A 17,211-nucleotide genomic window follows, 5' to 3' on the forward strand; every position below is an offset into this window, starting at 1 on the left:
CTTTCTTAGTGGTAGGTTGGTCCAATATTTTCTGTTTACACAAGTAGTTGGAAGCCAAACATCATCCATGAAGTGTTAGAAACTTGACTCCTCCTGTGTAAAGCTCTTTACAGTGAAATAACAGACGTCTTTTATTTAGTTGTAAAAGTTTCATAGATTGTGTTTTTTTTTTTTTTTAAAGGTAGAGATATTAAATGTAATTCTAGAAGTTTAATCAAGGTAATTTAGCGTGGAGAAAAACACATCAGGCACAAAGTATTGTTCAAAGCTGATGTTTCTTAAAGGGGTCTAATGTGTGGCCTTGCATCAGTTCAACATGTAGGTCAAGTTGAAGTTCTCTGAGTGAGATGTTTTCTCGAGGTATTTGCCCTCTTGAAGTATTTCAGCCAAAACCCTTGACAGTGATTTACAGCATTAGCATCAATACATAGATCTTCTATTGTTAGATGTGCTGACTCGGCCAGTCTATATCTGAAGGGCTATCCAGTCAAAAAAAATCACATATTCACCTTGTTGACAGATAATCATTAACACCAGCTGTTTTACTGTTTGTTGTTCCTGCAACCAACTCACCAAATTATTCTGCCTGACAGCGGTGCTTATTTATTCCTCCTAGTTTTACCGCAATGCAGAAAAACTGCTAATGTAGCATCTTGTTTAGCTGGTGGCATCAGACTTCTGACTTCTGTTGCACAAACAGACTCCAACTTTAGTGTTGCTCTAAAACCTTTAAGGAATTGTTTAGGAAATAAGAGAACGTATATGTCATGAATGTGTGTGTTGCACATGGAGCCGATGTCTACAGGACTTCCTGTTCCACATTTATTTCAATATTTCTTGCATAGCACTGCGTGGTATGACCACTACACATGCTGAAGTCACTGCATGTGTGAGTGGTCCATGTGTGTCACTCACGCGTACAATTTTAATATTTATATTCTCGTGCTGATAACAGGGACGATAGTGTCTTTTATGTAGCTTGGCAGAAACAGAAACTGGTTTGTGTCACTGGGAACGGGCGGCCGTGTGCTTGCTTGTTTAGCAGAGCAGACATGAGCTGAGCTCAGCAGACACGGGGAGGATGACCGAAGCTCAGATGGCCTGATCATCAACTAACTGGGTACTTTGCTTCCTGCTTCCGATGGCCACAGCGATTGAAACAACACAATTGTCATTTGTGCTTTTAGGGTTTTTTACGGTCACATTAGCCTGCGAGTGGTCTGGACGTTGTTATTTTGTAGAGTGAGGTCAGATAAAATAGGCATGTGCACGTCACATGTTTCGAGTAACACAACATTACGGGTGCTTGTGGTTTGGATGTGTTCTGCATGTGTGTCTTCATGCTTGGAGCGTGTGTTGGGTGCTGGTCTGAGAGCGTGGGCGGGAGATTGGTGCGTTTGTATCATCAGTCCATACAAGCAGCCTGGTGGGCAGTCAGGGGGGGAAAACTGATGAACAGCAAGTGGCAGGGATGTAACATGCCCTCTAGCATCCGAGGATCGGGTGAGGGGGGAGGTTGGAAAAACCAGGCCACGTGCATCCTCTCGTGGTTCAGCATCCAAGTACCATGACACATCCAAGGCAAGAGTGCACGGCGGATATGTGCAGGGACTGAGCGGGAAGATTAGATCAAAACCGTATTTTTCCTTTATCTCTGCTCAGTTACATCATCGAGAGCCTGCAATCTGAACTCCAACCAGTGAATGAATACAGCGCTAATGGAAGCTGCTACAGACCTTCTTGATAATTGTTAGCATTCCTAGCCAGGCTAGCTGTGTAGCTCAATGGATGGCAAGGTCGGTTGGTTTATTGACCGTATTCATGGTGTCCAGAGGATGAACCCTACTGACTTTGTTGAGCCGCCATCTTTTCCTCAAATGCCATCATGAGGTTGATGTTTGTGGTTTGGAGCAACATTTTTCAACAGCTATTGGATGAACTACCGGCCCACCATGGCAGTTTGGTACTGACATTTAGGGTCGTGGTGATCTTTGGTGATCGCCTGTCTTTGTCAGTCAAATTTAAAACTTGACTCGTATTGTCCCATTTGACAGTTTGGTTTATTTAAAATGTGCTTTTCAGACCCATAATTAAGATAACACTGTTAACTTTTAGCTCTGTTTGCTCTGAGTGTGAACTTTTCATGGTTCATCTCAGTTTTTGAACAGAAAAACACCAACAATGGGGCAGAATAATGTAATCAGTAGCCAAGAGCTTAGTTGAACCTTTAAATCAAAACATATTGTCTGAATAAACACAACTTTTCCAAAAAACAATCATTACAGTATCAAATTTGTGAGTGACATTAGAAGAAAACAAGGAAGATGGAATATATTCTCTCTGTTCTGCCTTTGGGAGCTGATGTTCTGCATGAAGACCTTTAAATAAGATTTAGCTTAGTCTTAAGTTGGTGCCTGTTCAATACCAGCGCTTGATAAATCAAATTCAAGATGACCATTGTCAAGTACAAAATAAAGCATGATTTTACAGAAATCGTTGCAGCTCAGTGATTTTCTGTTAGCTGGGAGTGGAAAGTGACAGAGAGTCATATTTGACAGTGATTGAGTCACAACCACCTACCTCTGTCTGTGCTCTAGCACCTTCTCTCTGTTTCACACATTCTTCTGCTACTGGATATCTTTTATTATTATCCATATATAATGGATGACTCTAAAACCTCAGGCTGAAACAACCAAACACAGAGAAACTTTAATCTCAAACAACTAAGACGAATACCACATCAATTATTAATGAAAAAAAATCCTTCAAATAAAACAAAAGAAATTCATCTCCCATTTGTGCGTTAGACAAAAACTATGTCTGGCATTCAAAAACTTAATGTTGTTTTTTTTAAAATTTAGTACCACCAAATATATAGCTAATATACCAAAACACACTCTACAACTTAGTGCCGTACAATATGTGTCTTTTCAAATTGTATTACTTAACAGCCCAAAACCAGGAGGTTCAATTCTGGAAAATGCAACAAAAACAGCCCAATATTTTGGGCAAATTACACAATTAATGAAGTCATACCTAAAAAAAACAACCAGCAAGACTATAAAAGCACATCTGGCAGTATTTTAACCTGCAGAGTGTCATGGGACACTTCAGCTGTCTTATTAAAGAACTGACTCATGTTGAGCCAAAGATTGTTTTCTGCTTCATTGGGAAATGCTCTAAAGTTGGAACACATGTTTCTACAGTACAGTACTCAGTATTCTGGGTTAGTTAGTATTTACTGGTATTTTTGTAGTATTTAAATTACTCAGCCGACTATTCATTCGTTCACTGTGTTTAGAGTTAAAAAAGAGAGTACTTTCCTTTGTCACTGTAACACACTTATGGCACAACAATATGTGAAACGTTTCTCTTTTTTAAAACCCTGACAGAGATAACATCTAAATCTCCAAATTATCCGTCTTTGAAGTTAACTTCAAGTTAAAATTTCACTAAAATTTGCTCCTAGACATAATTTGGCTGCTGCCATCTTGCGTCACATCACCTGAGTGCTTTGCAGTGATTTACTGGGCGGATTTACCAACTTTTGTTCCAGAACAGCGCTGAAAAATAATGTTTTCTGCTGTAAAACATGAACTCGAAATACATTTTGAAAACTTCAGATGTCTTCCTCGAGACATTTAAATCAAAGGAAGCAGAAGGGAGATTTTTTTTTTTTTAAAACATGTTTTTATATTCCTGATTATTGGTCTTCCTGTGACTGACCTCACTCTGCTTTAGCATTTGGTTTGTGGAGGTGGTCAAGCTGAAACTGAGCAACCGCTCTGTATTGTGTGTATAGATTAGTTCGGGCTTGTGACAACGAGAGGGTGGGGGGTGGGGGTCGGGGGGGAAGAGAGAGAGCGTGCTCTCCTCTGTGCTCAGTCACTGGAGTTGAGTAATCACCTAGCAACTGCTCCTCTGAAGAAGTCAGCAGCTGACACTGTGCTGAGCTCTCAGGCTCACAGTCGGCTCTCAGAGTGGCTGGAAGTCGCACCTGGATCACGTTGGATGTTCTCAACGTGACCAACGACTCTCCGGGACGTACATGCTTGGAGTGTTTGTTAACGCCTGGATTAAGAGGGTGTGGAGCAGCTTCCAGTCATTAACTACAATAACAGGCTGCATGCGACGCTGGTAGCATCTTTAGGTAACCAAACTTTTCAACAATTAAATTCATAGGTTGCATGAGAAACACTTTAAATTATACGGGAAAGTAAAAAAAATAAATGAGTGAGAAAAATGTTGGATTGAAATTTGTGCAGCATTGTTCTTGCTCATGTTGCAGAACTATCTGGAAAATCTGAACATGAAATTCACGCGTTAAAAGTAAAAATGTTGTATCTTAATTCCTACTATGTCTAATTATGAATAAGTAAAATTTAGTTTCCTTGTGGGACAAATATTAACAGTGCAGAAGTAAAGTAAAACGCTTCCCTAAATTCTTCCTCTAAGGGACCTGAAGTGAACAGAATTTTGAGAATAACAGGGAACACTTTAAGAACAGTTTGCACTGTGTTGATTATGTAATCTGCTGTGAATTATTCAAAAATACAGGAGTGCATTCATGCACAGTGATGCTCACAATCCACTGATGTACTCAAGCATGAAAGACTGAAGGGAAGCTTGCAGTGAGATGACTTGGGTTAATTGCGTCACTGATCTGTTGTTATGACACAAATAAGATCAAACTTATCTGTTGACTCTTTCAAGTTTATCAATCGTTTGAAACAGATTAATATATGAGCTGCATATCGGGCAATCTTTTACTCCACGGTGAGGTGACAATCCTCTCACTGTTATAATGTTTATTAGAGGACAGAGTTATAGGGCCGTATAAGAGCTCTCCTGCTGCTCTGAATACTGAAGTCATTGAATGAGAGTAAATAAACGGAAAGTTGTCTGAGCTCCATTGTAAGAATAGAGAATCTCTTATTGCAGACATTTCTAAACTCCCTCTTTACGTAAGCATAAGAAATGTATAGTGAGCTGTGCAAAATTATTGCCAATAATACAAATGTATGTGTATATTTATTTGTCAAATACATCAGATACCAAAAAGAAAAATCTTTCGTTAAAAACAGCAATATATATATATATATATATATATTTTTTTTTTTTAGCCATATATGATGTAAAGTCGTGAAGGTTATTCATACTAATTGTAATTAGATAGCCAAATACTGGTAGAATATTTTGTCAGCCAGAAAATTATTCCCTTTTATAATATATAATAGTTATATAATAATGTAATAATATAATATAAAGTCCTTTCTGATGTCTCATGCTCCCAGCTAGTTTACAGTTACATCATGTCGCTGGCACTCTCAAAAATCTCACCGGAAGATTGCTTGAATCTCTTTATCCGTTTTCGGTTTACACAGATTACAACTGCTTTTCTGTTGATTGCCAAAAAAACCACAAATAAAGTCAAGATAGCAAATTTTAAGATTTTATTCTGGCATCAAATTGAGTGAAAAAATAGAACTTTTTCAGGTTCAGACTCGCAGTGGAAACAGTCAATTTGTAGTCAAGTAAGTAGAGAAGTTCCTCTTCGGTGGTCTGACTGGAAGAAAGATGGACTAAAGATGACGACGATTTACATTTGAATCTCTTGTCATCAAAAATCATAGAATCTGCATGATTTCCAAAAACATTATTGTTTAGATGTTTATTATTTGTCATTCTTTAAACTATGTGAACAGCTACTGGTTGTTAAAGCCGTGTTTCTGCCTCTTTAGTCTGATGCCCTAGTTTCTTTTTTTTTAAGTTAAGGTTGAGATCTGCCAGCAGAGGCCTTTTAAGCTGCCCTTGAAGTCATCAGCCTCAGATCTATTGAAAGTTAGTTTTTATTCCAAGCTTCTAGATCTGATGGGATTTAGACTTCTACACCGGTACCGAATATTTGAGCTACAGCTCCTAATCTTTTCCTCCGATGGAATCCATTTATAAAAATATATTAAACAAATTTAAAAAATATTTCAAAACGGAGAGGAATCGGACGCTCTTACTAAACCATTGTGTTTGCTGAATGGACATCAAACTGTGAAGGATTATTTGTTATATTTTATTTGTGCCTTACAACTATTGACTGTCCATTTGTCAGTGTAGTAACTAAGAGATCATAAAAAGCAAGTACTACTACATGTTACCTCCACTGAGACATTTCTGTCAGTATTACAGTTATAAAGTGACAGACTACAGGGAAGTAGCTACGCAAATCAGACGCACTGGTGATTTTATTCTGATTTAAATATTTAAATTGGCCTTTCAGGAACATGGCGGAAAATTTTTATGAGATGTTTTTATAATCAAGCCTTATCGATCTTCAAGTTGGGATATGGGAAATTCTTTTCATACTTTATGTACTTATTATACTTAATTATGATTCAAGTATATCTGCGCAGTTGTAACCGTTGTGGTTGATGTATGATCTGATTAAATGCTCTAATAATCTTCTCGGATTAGAATGATAAAGGCCAGTGTGTGAATAATCGGACTGATTCACTTGATTTTGGGAACAGTTTGACATTTTGAAAAACACGCCTGTTTTCTTTCATGCCGCGAGTTAGATGAGAGTGACATCACTTTGTGTCCTGGCTGATAAATATGATGTTTCATTAGGTGACAGTTAGCTTCAGTTGGCTTTAAGGAAGACAAAGAAAAGCTAACTTGGCTTTTTGAACCAAAAAAGCCAACGAAGACTTCAAAAGTTCAATGATTAACATGCTGTATCTTCTTTGTTTTATTTACAACAAACAGTGTAAAAATGAGCGCGTAATAAAATGTTTACAAGTTTTAAACTAGTCGTTTAACTGTTGTTAAGAGCCAACCATCTTTTAGTTTTGGGGTTACAACCATAGACCGTATATAAAAGATTACAATGCATCTGCTCTGAATTTAATACTTAAGAAATAACAATAACAATGATATGAAATCCTAAACTACTAAATTGCTGTGTCAAAGATAAAAGTGGCTCAAATAAATATATATCATTGTACTTTGATGGAAAAAATAAAGAAATGAAATACATTTTTGTTTCAGCATAACAAATACAAAGTGCTTTACAAAGCGCAAAAACACAAGAACACGGAGATACAAGAGCAAAGCTGTAACTGACTATTATTACTATTTTTCCTTAAATAGTAAAGATAAATGATTAAATTAGCCGCCTACAGTGAGCTGCAGGCTGTGAAACAGTTCCTTATGGAAACAAGCATGTCATGTGTCCCAGACATCATTACTAACAAAATAGAAACTGAGTGCTTTTCAAACACCTGCCGGCCTCCTAATCCTTGTCTAAAACAACACCACCACCCCGCAGACTGGATTCAGTCCCTCAGGGAAGGCGGCTTTATTGGCTCGGAGGGGTTGAGTTCATTTGTTCATGCTCTCCTCAGTTTAAGTGCCCCTTCCTAATCCTAAATCCTTTAATTGTCAACAAAGACTGATAGGATTGTTGAAGGGACGGATGGCTTCGATGCTTTTGTACTGATCAGCTTTGAATAATGAAATCTGTTGTTTGCATGTGTACTGAACCACTCTACAGTAGACACGCTTTCATAATCTCATCTTGGTGACGGCATCGATCCATTTCTTTTAGCGTCTCAATGAGCAGCAAGTCGGTTCTCATTTTTATAACCGAGGTCACTTTGGCATTTTTAAACTGCTTCTTAATTGAGGGAAAAAGCTGCGCTCTCCTAAATGGTTGCTAAAGTGATTAACTGACTTCAGAGGGTTGAATTGAATTGAAGACATGACCTCTGAGTACGACGCCATCAAGGGAACAAATGGCTCGAGAGTTCTTGCTTTCATTCGGTCTCGGCTGACCAGCAGATGGGAGCGCAGAGAGACTTGTCCCGGCGCTAAGTGCTTCTCAATCTGCTTTTTATTGACCTGGAACGACATATAATCAGTTTTTGTTTGTTTTTTTACCCCCAAATTAATCATGAGCTCATCAATCTACTTGACAAATTTAAGTTAGAAAATACAATTTTACAAACGAGTTGGTAAGAGTGTGACATACAGTATTACAGGTCTCAGTATTACTTTAAAAACATTAGAAATAATATATTAAAAGAGGGTGATGTCAATATGTGGACAGGTTTCTGTAAAATAAAGTACACACCTCAGATTTGGGTGATAACAGAATTTATAGGACCAGACAATTATCATAGATAAGATCATACGGGGTATAAAGCAGCGTTTTCTATGGTCGGATTGACCTCTTTGTGCACCAGTGCCAAAAACAAAAATATGACCTTTTACATGAGTGCATGGGTGCAGTATGATGCTCATTATGTCATATCTGTGCTGCTGCAGGGCAAAGTGATGATATAAGGAAAGTTGTATTGTCTGTTTTTTCTGTGGCTTTCTGCAGTTTGCACAGCATTAGAGATTACGTCATCAGTGGCAAATAGAAATATGCAATCTTGAAACTGTATTACAAGAGAACATGAGAGAAAAGGCAAAAGAGGATCGGAAATTGAAACTGAGTATTATCACCACATGTACACCAACGATGTTGGGATTTTTAAGAACTAAGCAATCAGTTTTACAGATTTTTTACAATAAGGTTAATAATGACTTTAATGGCGTTTCCCCTCCTTGTGTTAATTATTCATTGAACCCTGCGTGTGCATTTGACTAATGAGGATGAAATATCAACAAACACCCGAAACTCTCGTTGCCTTTTCTGTTGTCCTCACAGCCCGGAGACAAGTGATGACTGAGGGGTGGATTTCTTCTCTTGGGGGGGCTGCCTGTATGAGACAGCACATTAATGAGAGAGACAGAGAGAGAGAAATCACATGGAACAAAGAATGGACATCGAAGGCATCTCAGAAACGTGGATTTTTACTTTCCAGGGTTTCTTTTTTTTCATCCTGCACTTATAGCCGGTACAGTTCACTTGGTCGTGCACCAAACTACGAACCTGCTACCGTTCTACCAGACCCAGATTCATTGTGTGAATATATGCTTCTGGTCGTGCTCCATTGGGGATTGTTTCCCTTCTTTGCCGTAGACCTCCGGATAAGTTTAAAACTATAAGAGCAGCCTTCAACCAATCGACATTGACCACCATTTACCGTATGTTTTGCGCCAAAATTCAGCCACCGCCACTATCGTTGGAACTATTTTAACGTGATTGCATTTAGATTTTTGTATTTTTTCAGAGTACCAACTGTGAAAGTCAGCTGTTGAGTCACAGCACGTTAGCCTTTCATTGCCAAGTTAATGACGTGAAGAGACACAAAATCAAAGTTCCCTTTTAAGTGGTAACGGCAGAGTTGTAGCCACGCTAGCTGCGTAGCTGTAGGGACGATACGGTACGTTGTGTCTGCACACCACTTCGGCCCAGACTGAAAAATGTGGTGAATCAAGAAATTTCCCACATTAATGATTTCCAGAGAATATATCAAAAATAATTGGTAACCCTCCCCAGTTTTCTTGTTTCATGAGGTTGACATTTGTGGTTTTGAGTGGATTGCCTCGGCAACTTCTGAAAGGATTGTCATAAAATCTTGCCGCACATTAATGTTGCACCACTGTGCTTCAACTGATTTGTGTTTGTGTTTTCTTTCTTTTTTTATAGAAATATCCTCGCTGCATGGCTGGACTACTGGCCCCACCCTATGGGATGATGGAAAGCAGCTGTAGTACTGACAGTAAGTCTCCCTGCATCAACCATCATTTCCAGTTCTGAGCGGTTTGGACCCAAAACATCTCACTGTATTCCCGACATTGTCACAGTTATTGTCAGTTGTTGATACGTCACACAGGATGAGTTGTGGGAGGTTTGAAAGCATACATTGAACTAAATTAAATTAAATTTGTCTGTAAAACATCACAGTGCAGATACACCCACACGTTTACATGCAGTAGTACAGATGGTTGGGTTGTTTGTTTCACATCAGTCACCTCAGATAGAACTTTACTGAAAAGAAAGAGCTCACCTCATTCGATGACATTTTAAAGTCGATGAAATTTATTTCAGTGTTTGTCTGCAGATTGTCTTCAGAATTTATCAAGATAAAGAACTTCACTCTCACTTTGTACACATTTGTATGAACATCGTATTTTTTCACTAATACTGTCTGAATAATACAACTTGCAATACTTTTGTCGACCTAACTCCATTACTGCCTGACCTTCCTTTGTCCTTTTGCATTATGATAAAGACAGATACTATTATTTATGCTTTTCTGTTGCAAGTTAACTTAATATTGATTCAGCTTTGCTCACACAGAGCACTTAACTTGCTTCAAAGTCATGTACCATAAAAATGACAAACAGCAATGTGCAGTAAAACAATCCAGAGGCCAGTTTACCGACAGTGGATTAACTGTATATTGTTATACATTATTAATGGTTTAAAGTCAATGAAATTGATATAATATAATATATATGGACATATTTTAAAGAAAATGTTTCTTTGCTCTATTTATGCCACGAGGACTTTTTAAAGAACTCACAGCCTCAAGCAATTTGATTAAGTACTGTAGCCTTTTGAGCTGCTTTTAAAAGTGGACATGCTGCTTTAGTGTTCATCGCTGCTGCGTGTTCTGCAGCAGCAGTGTAAAAGCAGTGCTCAGAGTATTTTTGTAGGATATAGTAGAGTACTCAAAGGATTTACAGTATATTCTCCATGCATGGATACACTAAGACAGAAGTGACTCAAGCATTAGCAGCTGCAGGCTGATGTGCTCTCCTGCACGGGACATCCACAGCAGCTCAGTGGTTTTGTAACTGGAGCAGCCAAGTCAAATGAATTAAACATATTTTAAACAGTTTTCTTAGTTACATCAACACTTACGCTTATAGAGCACTTTGATGTTAACAGGTGGGTGCTTTTAAAGTCAGCTTTGTTTCATTCACTCCAGTCATGCGTTCACACCTTTTTGTCACAAGTTATCCACCACAAGGAAAAAAAATCTCTCAACTCTAAAATGATCAAAACAAAAAGTAGTTCTCTTCCCTGGCAAGAATCGAATCTCAGATTCATCCTCCTCATGCATACTTTGCGCTACGTTCATATTAATGTGATTGAGCTGATGTGACATTTCATGAATGGCGTGATGCCACATGGACTAGTATGATAGCTTCAAAAATAACATGATGGACAGCCGTGCCAACTTCTCAATACAACTATAAATGTGCACAATTTCTATTCACACGCAAAATATAAAAATAGAAATACATTGTCAAAGAGTGCAAGGAGACAGCTGACACCATAATAAGGCTCTTCTTTAATGTAAATATTCACTCTCCAGTTGAAAATGCTGTTTCCTCTACTTGACTGAAGCTGACATTAAATTTTCTTTACAACAAAATTCAGCACAGCTTCATGCAGAAGGACATGAATAACAGGGTTGTCTGTCCTTTCAGTGTTTACTGTTACAAACATGAAGTTTATGAGGTCTTTTTGATCTGCACATGTATCTGTATGTAAATAGATTCAAACTCTGTCTGTTTAAGCACCTGTACTATAAAATCTGTCAGTTTGGGAGGTGACCTTTGTGTTCACATTTCTTTTTTGGACATTGTTTTTCCGATGGACAGATGATCCAAACACCCGTTGTACAATGAAGAGCAACAACAGAAAAAGATAAATGATAAAAAAAAACATTCATAAAAAGGAATTAAAAGGTTACAGGGATCACACAAAACAAAGTTCAACAATTATTCATGCTTGAGATATATTCCTGAATGAACAACCACATGCAGAATGTCACATTTTGTGCCCCACTTCTTATGTATCGAGTGAATTGTGCATCTGGTTTTGTGGTATCAGCAGTGTGAGAAACATGTCTAAGAATAGCTGAGTTTTTCCCTGCAGATAAAGCTGCTGCTGAGCAGCCTGGACTAATTATGCTATTTGTCCTGAAGGGGAAAAATACAGTAGGAGCTCAAATCTCCGACGACAGACCACACCCTTCTTACAAACCCTCGTGTTGAATAAAAACACTGGTTAAAGTACTTTATCATGGTTTCTATTTCCAGTAAGAGACAAAAATAGTTTAGATTAATAAAATCCAATATCATGTTTTAATTGTCAGGAGATCCAATTTTAAGATGATTTACATAAAAAAAAAAAACTGTCGGTATACAGATTTGTAAATATTATTTTTCTACTCTGCAGTGTGCACAGTAAAAACACGACAAAATAATGAATTATGTCAAGACAGTAATTGGAAACAAAATATGTCTCCATAGTGCAGTCATTCAATTCAATTCAATTTTATTTATATAGCGCCAAATCACAACACAGGTTATTTCATGGCACTTAACACATTAAAGTCCTTACAGCAGAACTTTACAATATTATAGAGAAACCAACAATTCAACAATTCCCACATAAGCTAGGAGGGAAAAACTCCTCTTTAAGGGAGAAAAACCTCCAACAGAGGGAAGAAAAACTCCCTTTAACAGGAAGAAACCTCTGACAGAACCAGGCTCAGGGGTGGGCGGAGCATCTGTTATCAGAACCAGGCTCAGGAGTGGGCGGAGCTTCTGTTAACAGAACCAGGCTCAGAGGTGGGCGGAGCATCTGTTAACAGAACCAGGCTCAGGGGTGGGCGGAGCAACTGTTAACAGAACCAGGCTCAGCGGTGGGCGGAGCATCTGTTATCAGAACCAGGCTCAGGGGTGGGCGGAGCATCTGTTAACAGAACCAGGCTCAGCGGTGGGCGGAGCTTCTGTTATCAGAACCAGGCTCAGAGGTGGGCGGAGCATCTGTTATCAGAACCAGGCTCAGAGGTGGGCGGAGCTTCTGTTATCAGAACCAGGCTCAGAGGTGGGCGGAGCATCTGCCTCGACCGGTTGGGGTGAGAGGAGAGCAGAGAGAGAAAAGGACAGCATAGAGATACAAGAGAAGAACTGTTGGTGGAGACGACGATCGCAGGGCAGAGACATGCAGCTCCATCATTGAATGATGTGGAAAAATAAACAGTGAGAACTGGTCTAAAGAATCTAAAGGAGAATCTGATGATTCTGCCTTAAAAGTTTTCAGTTCCAAGAACATTTTTAAGAATATGAAAAAAAACAATATAAGTTCTTTCAAAATGAATTTTTTTTTTTACCAGGAAATACGATGTAAATGCCTGTTTTCGATCCATCTTACTGATGTTCAGCGTATTTTTTTAATTTATATATCTTCTGTTTCTCTTCACCAGGAATGCCGGACAAAGAAAACATAAGCAACAACTCAATTGTCTCCATGTCCAAACATCAGAATAAGGTAATTCCTCTGACACCGTACAACTGAATCATTTAGTACAGACATATAAGGCTTTATAATTTGTAGCGTCTGCGGAGTTGAGACGATGCTTCCTCCTTGGTTATTTTGTCATGGCTTCAATTTTGCTTGACATAAAAGCATCCTTTACCGTCACCCGGCTCGGCAGCGGTGGATGGAAATAAACGTGGAATGTGAAGTTTGTTTAAATTTGGTCTAAATATATACGAGGTGACTGCAGCTCTTGTCGCCATCCAGAAGAGTTCCTGTTCCACCTTTCTGTTGTTTCCTGACCACTGCGTTGATAACATGTGCTGCCGTATGCTTTGTTCCTAAACGGCACTTAGTCACAACATGATTGTCCTGTTATGTAAAACTGAGTAATCCATAGCTTGCTTTCCTGTTATGTAACAAACAAACAACTTTAATTTACTTTAACATATATAAATAATAAGTGTGAAAGCCCAGCTTTTGAGTGGACTCATTTCTTGTAAATAAATGATGAGGCTTTAAAGGCTTCACATAAATGCATGAGTTGCATGATGCATGCTCTCTGAAGCATTCAGAAAGCATTTTAAATGTCACCGTCCTGCAGCCCATCCCATGGCCTCAGCAGGGGGAACAAATTAAAACAGTTGCATACAGTAATGCACAATATATCTGTGTCCCATCAAAGCAATGGAACACATAATATAGCTTTTAGAAAGCAGTAATAATATCAATTAAATTGAAAGGTAATAACGCGTAATGTCAGCTGTGAGTTATGCAGCAGCAGTGAGGAAGACCAGAGCAAGAAGAAAATCACCCGATATCAAGCCGGACTTGTCCGACACGTCGTCGTTACCCTGATGTCTTTTATTGCGAATGACCGGACTGCTGTGTTCTTCAGCAGACCTTCAATATCACCCAGTTTCTCTGAGGTTGAGTGTGACATCATCACAACAGCCTGCGTTTCATTGTCGTCCGTGATTATTGTTTTTTCGACTCGTCTCATTTTTTGTTTCGTTTTATTTTGCAGAAGTCATTCATTGAAAGTCCAGCCAAACCTCACCCTAAATGCATTTCTCAGGTATTAAAATCCATCATCTTCTGTACGTAGGGGTCAGTTATTACTTTTCATTGGCAGGCGCTCAGTTGGACTCTCTTGTGCTGAGCTTTAAGTCAGATTCCTCTGTGCAGGTCCCCTCTGAGAAGATCCTCCACGCAGGGAAGACTCTCCGTGACGCCATCCTCTCCAGGGCGCCTCACATGATCAGAGACAGGAAGTACCATTTGAAGACCTACAGGTTAGCTGGCATCTTATTCTGATATTTAGGAAAGGTAGAAAGGTCATTTGTTAAACTGACTCATCCATGACAGTGAAACTTGAAGAAAAAAAAGGTTTGCAAAACTAAAATCACACAAAAGTAAAAATGTAGAGTACAAGTAAAAACAACATAACGGTACAAACAGGATGAGGTAGAAATATAAAGATAGAGACAGTAGTTCAAAAACACAAAGGTTGATGTTGTAGTGACAAACCATCGAGCTCACCTTCATAGTAGCATTCAATCTCTCTCCTTTGATCTGCATCATTTTCATACACAGCTATCTACTGTCAAGTAAAACAAACCTCTAATAAAGATATTCTGTGCTAACTGCTCAGCACCAAATAGCAAACTGAAGCTGGTAAACATGTTTGAGCAACAAACAGCTGAATAAGCAGATTTTTCTTTATCCAAAGTACAGCTAAAAGTTGAGTAAACATCTCGAAAAAAAACCCGAATAGTTTTGCTCTGTGGCTGCTTCAAGTGTAAATATCATGAAATGTGTCTTTTGTCTTATTGCTGAAAGAAGTCAGACCGTGTGTGTGGTCGTACACAATCATATATAATGTTGGTGTATTGTGGGGCTGCAAATAGAGCAGGATTTCTTCATTAGCAGAACTGGGTGGGTTACTTGGAAAATGCTGTTACATAATAAATGTTTGTTATGTCATCAAAATTGCTGTCAGTGATCCTATCTTTTATTTATTTTTTTACTATTTCAAATATATTTGGAACATTTTGTTGGTCCCAAAAATGTAACACCTTTTTAAGCATTCGCTTATTTCATTTGAACCTCTGTTTATACAGACTGTGGCTGAACATCAAAGCTCTTCTTTGGCGTAGCCCGGTTAACAGCAGAGGAGAACGAGAAAAGAAATAAATAAATCATGAAATACTGTAAACCACGAACATCAAACACGTTGTGTAACTGCTCAGCCTTACAGGAGATCTTATCCCGACCTCTGTCTTTCCCAGGCAGTGTTGCGTGGGGACAGAATTGGTCGACTGGCAAATGCAGCAGAGCTCATGCGTCCACTCTCGTATTCAGGCTGTGGGCATGTGGCAGGTGCTGCTGGAAGAAGGTGTTCTCAACCATGGTGAGCCTCTGTGTGATGTCTGTCTGCGCACATGTACTGACGTGAATCAGAGCTTGTTTAATTCCAGCTCTGCCATCCGCGCTGTGTTTCTGTGACGCAGTGGACCAGGAGCTGAGCTTCCAGGACAAGTACCTCTTCTATCGCTTCCTGGATGACGAGCAGGAGGATGCCCCTTTACCCAGCGAGGAGGAGAGGAGGGAGAGCCAAGAGGAGCTCCAGGACACTCTGCTTCTCCTCTCGCAGATCGGACCTGACGCCCACATGAGGATGATTCTGAGGAAAGAGTACGACTCTGAAGCGGCAAATCACCAAAGCAATGTAAAATGAAGTGAATCTGTTTTGTGATTTTTTTTTTTTTTTTTTACATATTTCTGGTTTTCTAGTCCGTCTGAAAGAACAGCCGATGACCTGGAGATCATTTATGAAGAGTTGCTCCATATTAAGGCCTTATCACACCTATCCACCACCGTGAGTACAGTTTCTCTGTCTAATGTGGTCACATAAATGTCACTCGTGTCGAGGGCTAAATTCCTTCTGTGTCCTGTGGCAGTTAAAATGTCATCAGATATTTTTGTCACATTTGAGCGTTGACCGTGAGGGAAAAAGATGCAAGCACGAATACACACATCTTAATGAGTTTTTACATCTCTATTCATCCATCTTAATATTCAAACACCTGTCCCGTAAGTCAAATCGTCAATTTCAGTTGCTGCTGGAATCTAAAAACAAGTGTCTGTAAGAGCTGCTGAAAACGATTCGAACTCACATTCAGTATTTGTAAAATCTTTTTCACACCAGCGGGGCATCGACTCACAGGAAAGTAAAAGATACACGTACGGTTGTGTGTTAATATTGATCTTCTGAGATATCTGTCTCCTCTGCTCGCCCAGGTCAAGAGAGAACTGGCAGGAGTGCTGATCTTTGAGTCCCATGCGAAGGCAGGAACAGTGTGTAAGTAGTGGCATGAAATGAGTTATGATAACATTTTCCCATACTTCTTGTTGATAATTAAATATGGCTAACGATTGAATCAACCCTGTGTTTCTTTTCTCTTTCAGTGTTTAATCAGGGGGAGGAGGGCACCTCGTGGTACATTATTTTAAAGGGCTCAGTCAATGTGGTCATCTATGGAAAAGTAAGTGTTTCTCCAGATGAGATCATATGATTTCTGAAAGCATCAAGCTGAATATGTTGCTCTGACCATGGCTTTAATTCATTTAGTCAGTAAGTGATCAGTACCATGTCCTGCGCAGGGTGTTGTTTGCACTCTTCACGAAGGAGATGACTTTGGGAAGCTGGCTCTTGTCAATGATGCCCCCCGCGCTGCCTCCATTGTCCTACGAGAGGACAACTGTCATTTCCTGAGAGTAGACAAGGAGGACTTCAACAGGATTTTGAGGGTGGGTTTCTGTTTAATGTCTACTGATGCTTTTAGAGTAACAAAAAAACACCACTATCGCCCTCTGTTGGCAGAAACGTGGTAATGCAGCCACAAAAGTCTTTTAATGCACCTTTTGAAATTGTGGTCCACATATCTGCACTCATTAAGGTAGTGATTACAGTAAACATT

General features: G+C 39.1%; 1 protein-coding gene across 2 annotated transcripts in view; it reads left to right on the forward strand.

The window, feature by feature from the left end:
* The window catches only part of rapgef4a (Rap guanine nucleotide exchange factor 4a), a 32,497-nt gene that overhangs the window by 7,592 nt on the left and 7,694 nt on the right, over nucleotides 1-17,211 (forward strand). Inside the window, exons 5-14 of one of the 2 annotated variants that reach the window (XM_069153827.1) lie at nucleotides 9,596-9,668; nucleotides 13,176-13,240; nucleotides 14,256-14,306; nucleotides 14,417-14,523; nucleotides 15,520-15,641; nucleotides 15,742-15,925; nucleotides 16,025-16,109; nucleotides 16,532-16,592; nucleotides 16,700-16,776; nucleotides 16,895-17,041. In XM_069153827.1, coding sequence (XP_069009928.1) covers nucleotides 9,596-9,668; nucleotides 13,176-13,240; nucleotides 14,256-14,306; nucleotides 14,417-14,523; nucleotides 15,520-15,641; nucleotides 15,742-15,925; nucleotides 16,025-16,109; nucleotides 16,532-16,592; nucleotides 16,700-16,776; nucleotides 16,895-17,041 — 972 coding nt within the window. The remainder of the gene's footprint in view (nucleotides 1-9,595; nucleotides 9,669-13,175; nucleotides 13,241-14,255; nucleotides 14,307-14,416; nucleotides 14,524-15,519; nucleotides 15,642-15,741; nucleotides 15,926-16,024; nucleotides 16,110-16,531; nucleotides 16,593-16,699; nucleotides 16,777-16,894; nucleotides 17,042-17,211) is intronic. The other variant, XM_069153828.1, reaches the window with a different exon arrangement.

This window comes from Embiotoca jacksoni, unplaced genomic scaffold (assembly GCF_022577435.1).
Source record: "Embiotoca jacksoni isolate LCO1_2020_lvr unplaced genomic scaffold, fEmbJac1.0.p SCAF_2, whole genome shotgun sequence".
Classification (NCBI taxonomy): Eukaryota; Metazoa; Chordata; class Actinopteri; family Embiotocidae; genus Embiotoca; species Embiotoca jacksoni.